General features: G+C 36.0%; 1 protein-coding gene across 1 annotated transcript; it reads right to left on the reverse strand.

Annotated features, from left to right (window-relative positions):
* Positions 1–1,557: 1,557 nt before the first annotated feature.
* On the reverse strand, positions 1,558–8,952 carry LOC112706049 (pyrophosphate--fructose 6-phosphate 1-phosphotransferase subunit beta). The gene is made up of 16 exons (XM_025757141.2): positions 8,646–8,952; positions 8,393–8,554; positions 8,144–8,265; positions 7,723–7,776; positions 7,526–7,632; positions 7,206–7,311; positions 4,865–4,928; positions 4,655–4,743; positions 4,155–4,286; positions 3,848–4,018; positions 3,626–3,741; positions 3,329–3,440; positions 3,087–3,171; positions 2,866–2,910; positions 2,204–2,272; positions 1,558–2,054 (listed from the first exon to the last, which is right to left on the reverse strand). Exons 1-16 carry the CDS (start codon positions 8,839–8,841, stop codon positions 1,978–1,980), a joined length of 1,707 nt encoding a protein of 568 aa, XP_025612926.1. The 5' UTR covers positions 8,842–8,952; the 3' UTR covers positions 1,558–1,977.
* Between the last annotated feature and the right edge of the window lie 497 nt (positions 8,953–9,449).

Below are 9,449 nucleotides of genomic sequence, written 5' to 3' on the forward strand. Positions count from 1 at the left end.
ATTATTTTCTGAAATACAGTGTCTCCATAAATAAAATTAAATGCAAACAAATACCAAAAGAAAAATGAGTTTGCTAGTGAGTGTCCCTATTACCTCGCTAATATGTCTGCTAGAGGTAAAAATCTTCACAAAGAAACGTATGTTAATATTGTTTTATGCATTGAATATATTTTAAAAAATAACAAAGATGATAATAACACTGATTAGCCATCACTATAAGAAAAAAACGGCTTGTCATGTTCTTGAGAGAAGAGGTACCTGCCCTTTTGGAATTGCATAATGAAAGCGAGGAAGCAGAAGAAGCCAATTTAATTTGATGCAGAAAGGAACATAGGAAGAGGCAGATTTGTATAATTGCTCTTATTTTATTTGCTTCCAAATAGTGATCACATCAGAGCTATCTGTTCATCCATCCTCCATATACCATATTCCTCGGAAACAATGATCAACCAAACCTCCCACGTTGGTGAACATAGATTGAGTGATGATGGACAATGTTCAATAATGTACACCGGACATTTGCATAGGAGCATGTACTTAACTCTATGAATACATGACCTGATACATCCTTGTGTGTGTCTATATCTGAATGTATGAATGTGTTTATAACATGCTCCCTTTTCATCATTTACACCTGCTACCACCTGATGACTAGTTGAATCACAAAAATAATTTAAGTTTTGTTCTTTACATTATTCATGCATGCCCCACCACCATCATGATCAAATTATCCACAAATTTCAAAATATGGAAACGTGACTGATTCATAATTTTGTTGTTTCCAATGATATTAAAGGTTAATATGTGAAATCCTTTATCCTTCCGATCAACGGAATCTGGAATCTTGTGACACAAAAGACTGAATTACCCGCGCGAGCCAAACAGAAGTAAATCAATTCAAGATGCAATCACAGTCACCTCTTGTAGTGACCATGAGAACTGTTGCAATGGCAAATTGGTGAATAATTTGCCCACAGTTGCAAAAGTTTCCGTGCTGGTCCTAGGCTGCTTTCAATCTTATTCCATTTTGATTTTTTTTTTTTGGGGTCTTGAGTTTCCTTTTGATTGAAACAGTTATATAACGACATCAAGTTAAATTCTTAATTTAAACCTGGATCATTACTCATATCATGAATGATTAAATATAACAGTAGCTCGCTCTAATGGGTCTGGGCCGGGGCATGATTTCCCTTTCCAGTTTCTAGTCATTGGGAGAAATACAAAAATTGGTGTCTTGTATTTAATTTGATAATAAATTATGTGATCATTTTTTCATTCAAAAAATTTAAGAAAAAAATATAATAATAAAATAATATAATTATTAAAAATTAATAAAAAAAATAAAAAAAATAAAAAATAAAATATATCTTATTATTGTCTTTATATCTTTATTAAAATAAATACAAAATACATTAATTCAGAATCTTTGAATACAATATTTCTATCTATATCTCATCTATTAAACACAATTTTGTGTTTGTATCTATATCTCAATGTTTCGTACTCGTGCCTAGAGTCCTTGATTTTGTGAAGCATTAATAGTAGTAGGAATTCCCAAGGCACTCAACTCACTTTTGCTTTAATTTCACAATACATCAATAATGCATCAATATTCGGTTTTTTTTTTTGGGCCAATCACGCATGTTTGGTACAAAGGCGCCATAAACCATTTGGTTTTCCAAGTTTTTCATTCTATGACAGGTAACAAAACAGAGACAGTACTCTCAAACATTGGCACAAACTGAGGACGCACAAGAGTTGGACAAATCTATGCACATTGAACAGCTAGTAAACCATTCTCTTTATAAGTTCCCGAAAGTAAAAAGTGGGGTTGGGAGATGACCCAAAAAAAAAAAAAAAAAAAAACTGAAGACCTAACTAACTAACTCTCATCCATTATATTTGTATTTTGTAGTACAGTCACAAAAAAAACACATCGAGAGCTATCATCATCAAGACAGAAGCATTGTGGTATGCCTAAGCTTGTGCACCAAGCTCCAAGAGTAGAGTGCGACTGATGGCATCAGATCCGGGGCCAGTGAATTGAACAGGACCTACATTAAAGAACATTAATATGTTATGTCATGAGGATACTCCAATCCAAAATAAACACAGTTGAACTTATAACAATTTTGTTTTGCCAACATAAATGTAAAGAAGAATGATTTATAGTAAGCAGGCAGAAGAAACAGTAAGAAAGTACCTGGACTGATGTAGCAATTCTTCAGGGCCCACTCATCGCGCCACAAAGCAAACTTTTTGAAGGGCGCCCCTGATGATTCAACATGAAATGTGTTACCAAAGAGGAGTATCAGATATTGCAAGTTCACATTTACAAAGAAAGGAGAATATGGTTCCATCTACTGTAAGTTTGGGCAACCGACTATGTCATAGCAATTATATATTAATGTGAATCATATCAGGTTTCACATTATTATGTTTCAACTTTCAAGTCCATTTTTTTCCTTTTGGTTTTCCATGGTATCCTTCAACCCGACAGGCTAAGGACTAATCCTCCATGGATCTGAGCTCCATTTAAGGGTTTGCTGCTGGCTAATGGGTTGCTGCATGAACAATGTGGGATTCGAACTCTCGACACTTGCTTAAGCGAACTAGTGAGTTAATCACGAGACCAACCGAAGTTGGTTTCCAAGTCTATTTATGCATATGATATATGAAACAAAATAATATAAATTTATAAAACAGTAATAAAATTAAATAGAAAAAGTTAGTCTCTATTCTTAAAATAAATATTTTATAAGGGAGAAGAGGGAAAAAAAAAGGAAATATTTTCCCTTAATCCGCCTTAGTGAAAAATGTTCCTATTTTGGTGGAGCAAAATAGATGAATAAATCATAAATATACCTTCAAGCTCCACCATTGCCTTCTTGATCACAGGCTTGAACTTACCTGCATAATCACAATTCATAAAGAGCGGAACACAGTAGTCCAGAAAATACATAAAATGTTACTTTAAATGCATTTATTGTCAAAACCCAATAAATCCATGTCTTGGAACAATATGGAGACAGATTTATTTATGAACGCAATTTCAGTGAACAGGCATCAGGCAAATCCGAGCATACCATGTCTCCTTTCCACATCCATAAGTGCAGTGAGAGCAGTTCCACCAACAGTCCATTCCTCTACTGGGGCACACAAATTCGCAACCTGATCAAAAGATCATATAAAATACAAGAGCTTAGTCAGTTAGTTGATAGTTTCATCATCACCAAACAATTTCAACAATCAATTATCAAGAACCTACAAGAAATGTTTAAGTCGATAATAGAAATACAATGAGAAAAGCATTAGGAGAAGCACAAACTGATGATATTAATCCAGTCTTGCCACTTTGAAGGAGGGCTCCAGCACCATAACCCAATGCATAGCAGTAAGTAGAATCAAAGTTAGTTGGCAAACCACATCTCCCTTCATAGCTGCATATTTATATTAACCATTTAAGTCTACAATGTAAGCTAAAGAAAAACAATTCATAAGTCAAGTTAAAGAGGAAATATAAAGCATATGCATAGTTCATTTTACTTCCCATTTCCCAAGAAACCTATAGACCACCACAACTTGTAACTCCAGTTGATAACAATACCAAAATTTGATTAAGTACCCGAAAAAGTGAGACTGCCCCTTGAATGTATGTTTATATGTGCCTTCTTGCTTTCTCTTCTCCAACTCGGTTTCAACCATTTGGATGAGCATTTTCTCTGTTTCTATCTTTGCAACCTAAATGTGAAGATACCAATGTTGAGGCCTAGTAAAATAGCTAAGTAGCAAAATAAACACAACAAGCATAAGATTAATGATTTAGGACAATAAAACAGGTAAACACCTGAACATTTCCATGTGGATCTCTTTCAAGCAGTAACTGTTCTTGAATTGCATGAGGTAAGAACTCAAAAAGCTTTAACGATTGATCAGTGAGTTTCTTCTTCCATAACCCGTCCTCGTCCACAATATCATGGGCAAGAATCTCATTCAGTTCTGCAATAAGGTGCTGGACCTGCAAATGGCACAATATGTATGAAAATGCTTATCATCAGCAGGTGTTTCAGTGCTGATTGTACAATGACAGATGACAAATCATAAAGGGCGAAAAACAAGTAAAATAAATTCTTTTTATGAAGAGTAATACCCACTTCTGGAATGAAATCAATTAGACCTTCAGGAATAAGAATGACCCCATAGTTATAATTATTCTCAGCTCTTTTACAAATGATATCTACAATGTAGTCAGTAACATTCTTCAGTGTCATCTTCTTGGCAGCAACCTGAAATGTAGTCAGTAACTTTCTTCAGTGACATCTTTAAGTACTAAAGTTGCACATGAGAATGTATCTTATACTTGGGAAATGGGAAGGGGTAGTGATCACAGATGAATGTTAAGGTATTAGAAATAAAAGCCTCAAATAGATATTTTGCCAGTCCTTCAGCATTGCAGTACCCAAACACTGATTTTTTTTTATTTTTTTTTTATTTTAACTTAGATCCGTACACCAAAAGAGGATGTCAATAGCAGAGAGCCAATTACCAAACTGATGCAACATCCGCAATATGGATGCAAATTATATTGATGCCATTGAACCCCAGACAGCCCAAACACTAGATAAATAATCAGATAATCAGATTTGTGACAAACCTCTTCACCAATAATAGTAATGTTTGGATGAGTTTGTAAAGCACATTCCAATGTGATGTGGGATGCAGCACGTCCCATAAGCCGCACAACTGCAATCAGCAATCATAACTTAACCAATGCTTGAAACACAACAGAACAATCTTGACTAGCTAAGATATAAATAGGAAGCAAAGGGAGTGAGAGAAAATTATAGCATAGAGAAATTCTTACAATGGTAATACTTTCCAGTTGATCGGGCATCTATCATAACATTTCCAATCATTTCTGAGTATATCTGCATTGAATTAACATAAGAATTTGAATAGGGTCAGACCACATTAAACTGCAATTTATATCCATCAACGGACAAGAATCAATGTTTACAATCAGCACCAAAGAGCAGCAAGCCTTAAAAAATACATTGGAAACAACAAGGGATTCACAGTAAATAGGGGTTATAAATATCATACTGAAATTTTAACTACTAATAATGCAATTAGAAGGCAGATGGCATGATAAATGTAAAGCAGCACTAAGGCATGATAAATGTATACAGCAGCCTTTGTTTTGAAGTATCGGGACGGAGACTGGGACTTAGTATCATATTTGTTGACCCAGAAACTGGTACTAAAATTTCAGTTTCTGTCTCCAAAATTTCAGTAGTTCAGTACTTCCAAAAGGTGGGGACACAGGGGGACTGAAATTTTTGGAGACAGAGACTGAAACTTTAATAACATTTTATACCTAACATACCTCCTTTTCAATTAATTAATTCCAACTTTATTCTTTATGCAAATTAAATTAGAGCTTCGTTTTTATTTTAGTCTTTGTCTTCCGCTTTACACCAAACACAATATTGAGACTTATTTCAGTCGCTGTCTTTCCGTCTCTGTCTCTCTTCCAAACGCTACCTTATAAGAGACAAAGACAAAATTAAATCTCTGAAGTTTCAATTGTCTCTATTTGGTCTCTCATTTGTACGCGAGCCTCAATTTAGCCCCCTGAAGTTTCAATTGTCTCTATTTAGTCCAAAACTTTGCGAATGTAACTCATGTTAGTCCCTGAGATCATTTTCGATGCACAAACGTTAACGGAACACTGACATGGACCACCAGATGCCACCAAATGCCACGTTGAACTCTATAAAACGACGTCATTTTTGTTTTGGTACTCAAATTGCCCAAAAAGATATCGCAGTGGTATTTATTGAAACTTGTCCTCCTAAAGCAAGTGATCCGGTGCGTTTTGGGGCTATTTAAGCGCCACAACCAAAATGACGTTTTACAAGTTCCAAAATGGCATTTGGTTGTCCATGTCAACGCTTCATTAACGTTTTTGCGCCGGAAATTATCCCAGGGACTAATGTGAGTCATGTTTGCAAAGGGATTAAATTAAGGCTCGCGTACAAGTTCAGGGACCGAATTGAGTATTAACTTGAACTAAGTTATGTCTCAGTATCCTGTTTGGTTTATGATAAATATGGAGACTGACACAAGTAAACTTACTTAAATACCCTTGTTAATTAAAAAAAATAAGAACAAAATAATGGCTTAATCTAAGTTCACAAAACAAAACATGCTCCTTTCCTTTCTCAATAATGACTTCTTCTTCTTCATCATCTCATAAGAACCATTCCACTGCCTCAACGTTCTTCTTCCTCACATTGTTCCTCCTCTCAGCATTCCCTTCATCTTCTTCAGAAATTGTGACCCCGCTCTCAACCTCTGCTCAGATCTCCTCCTCCTCTCTCCATCCCCACCCATACCCCCACCTCCCACCGACACCAAAATTTCAGTCGATGACACTCAACCAGAATCTGACGCCCAACACCAAAACACACTCCTCGGTAACGAAATGGAAGCAACAGTGATAATGATAGTGATAGCAGTGATGATGACATAGTAGCGGTGAAACAACAATTAGATTGTGACTTGTACAATGAAGCTCGCCGCCGTCGCTGCTATGCTCGCTGGGAAGAACGACGCTAGAACAGGGAGAAGGCCACAGGAGAGGAGATGGAGAGAGTAGGTGTGGGATGAGGTGAGGAAAGGTTGGAGAGATGAATATGGTGGAAGGGGGTAAAACGAGAATTTGAAAAGTTGAATGAGGGTATTTTTGGGAAAAAATGTTATTAAAGTTTCAATTCCCGTCCCTAAGAATTTGAGTCTCTCGTGTTTCCGAGGTACTGAAATACTGAAATTTTAGAGACAGAGACTGAAATTTTAGTACCAGTCTCTGAGCCAACAAGCATGATACTGAGTTCCAGTCTCTCAGTCTCCGTCCCAGTACCTCAAAACAAACGCAAATAGGCATCCAATTAAGTTTCCAGCAACCTAAGAGATAGCACTTGTAGAAAAAAATATTGAATAAAATAAGTCATCCGTATAATCGTCTACGGAGATAATGCAATGCATCTAGTGTCGTCAAAAGCATCCTAACGTTCAACCATTTTCTCATCCAAACTATAATATTTTGTTATGGGAAATTATTGGTGACCAAAAGATAAGATTACAATATTTATATGTTCAAATTATAGATGCATAATAAATATTGACAGCATAACTTCATTCACCTTGCATGCGGTATCAAACCCAAAACTTGTCGGCACTTCCTTGCATTTCAAATCACCATCAATAGTTTTAGGGCATCCAATCACGAGAGTTTTCATATTTTTGTTCCTACATAAAATTGAAATTAGAGAAAAAAAAAATTAAACAAAGAGGAAAACTCACAAAAATCATGAATGCTACTTATTCTTCTTATATGCCTATACCAAACACATCTATCTTTTGCAAGTATATCATAACAAAACAAGCAAACATCAGTTTGATAAGCTAACAAAGCTTATTGGGAATATATGATGCCTAAAATAAAATTCCTCCAAAAGAGAACCTGAAATACTCGGCAAGGAGGCATGCATTTGTGTTTGAGTCATCTCCACCAATGACAACAAGCCCGTCCAAGTCTAGCTTCTGCACTGTTTCTTCCGCTTGTTTAAACTGAAAATGTTGAATAAATTAATCAACATACCTGAAGAAGATGAATATGAGTTCGAAAGAACTATCCATATAGCAGACAAACAGGCTCACCTGCTCTGGGGTTTCAATCTTGTCCCTCCCACTGCGTATCATGTCAAAGCCACCCTGCCAACAGAAGTTATTCCAGCTAGGCGTCATAATCTCAAGATCATTGAGACACAAACAATAGTAGGCAGGACACACTAAAACTTTCATTCACAAGCATAAGCCTTAAAAATGTATTACGTTAACAATATCCAACTCAAAGCCATGACAATACAAACAAAATCACACGGAAAATGCACGCAATGGCATATAATCAATTCTGTGGAACTTTCTTCAAAGAAACAAAGTTATTTTTTACTCAATATACAAAGGAAAGATACGAAGCTCCAAGGATATAATTCAAAGAATAATAAATTCTGCCCAGATAAGTTCATGTAAAGTTTGAAGCTTTATGCAACAAAATAAAAAAGTAGTTAAGTAAATAAACCTGATTCCTATAAGGATAGATATAATCTGAGGTGAGTTCAACGTATTTGCACTTCATGATGCCAGCTGGACCTCCCCTGAAACCATACAATGTGCTTCCTTTTGCTCGTTCTTGCAGGTAATCTGAAAGACGAAAAGGCCAATTCAGTTATTCAAAAATTCAACCCTAGCTTAACAAGGTAAAATCTAGAAAATAACAAGACAAGAAAAATTAATGAATAATTCAAAGCTAAATTGAAATTATCCTGACCAAAAATTCCAGAAATAACATTGTGTCCTCCGGGAGCCTGACCACCGGACAAAACCACACCAATTTTTAGCTTCTGGTGCGACTGCACTGTGTCTGAACCTCCGGGAACCAACGTCGCCGACGGTTGCCCAAACAGATGGGGAAACAGCTTCGCGATCTCATCTGCGAAAAAGAAAACTTGTTGACCGAGAAAGAAAATTGAAAATTGAGGTGAAGCAGTAACAGCTATGGTTTCGGAGTGAGAGAGGATTACCAGGGTTTCCTGCGGCGGAGCTTTGGGCACCGTCGACTATCTTAAAAGGGTTTTTGAGGACGGAGGGGAGAGGGAGGTTGTGGTCGATCCGGCTGTTTTGGACCTCGCTGTAGACGGAGGCGAATCGGCCGGTGGTGGAAGGAGGAGTGATCCTGCCGCCGTTGATGCCATCGTTGATTGCGAAAGACGGTGCCATTGTTATGAGTTAAGTTAGTGAGAGAAAGAGTGATTGATGTTTATCCCTTCAAGTGCGATCAACTGATCAGTGTAGTTCAGTACAAATTCAAGTGCTTACCTAACTCTTCCGCAGATACTGTTAATTAATAGTAATTATAATAATTAATACTAACAAAATCTATTGAAAATTATTTATTTATTTAGATTTTGATAGCAATTGCCTTACTTAAAATTAGAGTAAACCTTTAATTCGATCTCTGTTTTATTTTAAAATAAGACAAAGCGACTCCTATTAATATATTATACCCAATTCAAATTTTTGTTTATGGCAAAGTGAGTTAAGATGGCCTCTCTATTATAATCTCTCATTAAAATTGACGAAAAAATTTTATGTGACATTTATCTTCGTTAAAGTAGAAGGTTACTTAAAATTAAATGCCACATTGGCTTAAGAAAAATGGATAGAAATTGATTTGTCTTCTTTCATTTTTCAAAAGTGACATCGTTTCTAAATCTACTTAGAACAAAACTTAATTTTATTGGGCGATTACACCCTAAGCCTCTTCCTACTCTCTGGTCTACAAAATTAGAGACAAACTCTAGAATAAGATAAACTTGCAAATTGGA

The sequence above is a fragment of the Arachis hypogaea genome, chromosome 1 (genome assembly GCF_003086295.3).
Source record: "Arachis hypogaea cultivar Tifrunner chromosome 1, arahy.Tifrunner.gnm2.J5K5, whole genome shotgun sequence".
NCBI classification, from domain to species: Eukaryota; Viridiplantae; Streptophyta; class Magnoliopsida; order Fabales; family Fabaceae; genus Arachis; species Arachis hypogaea.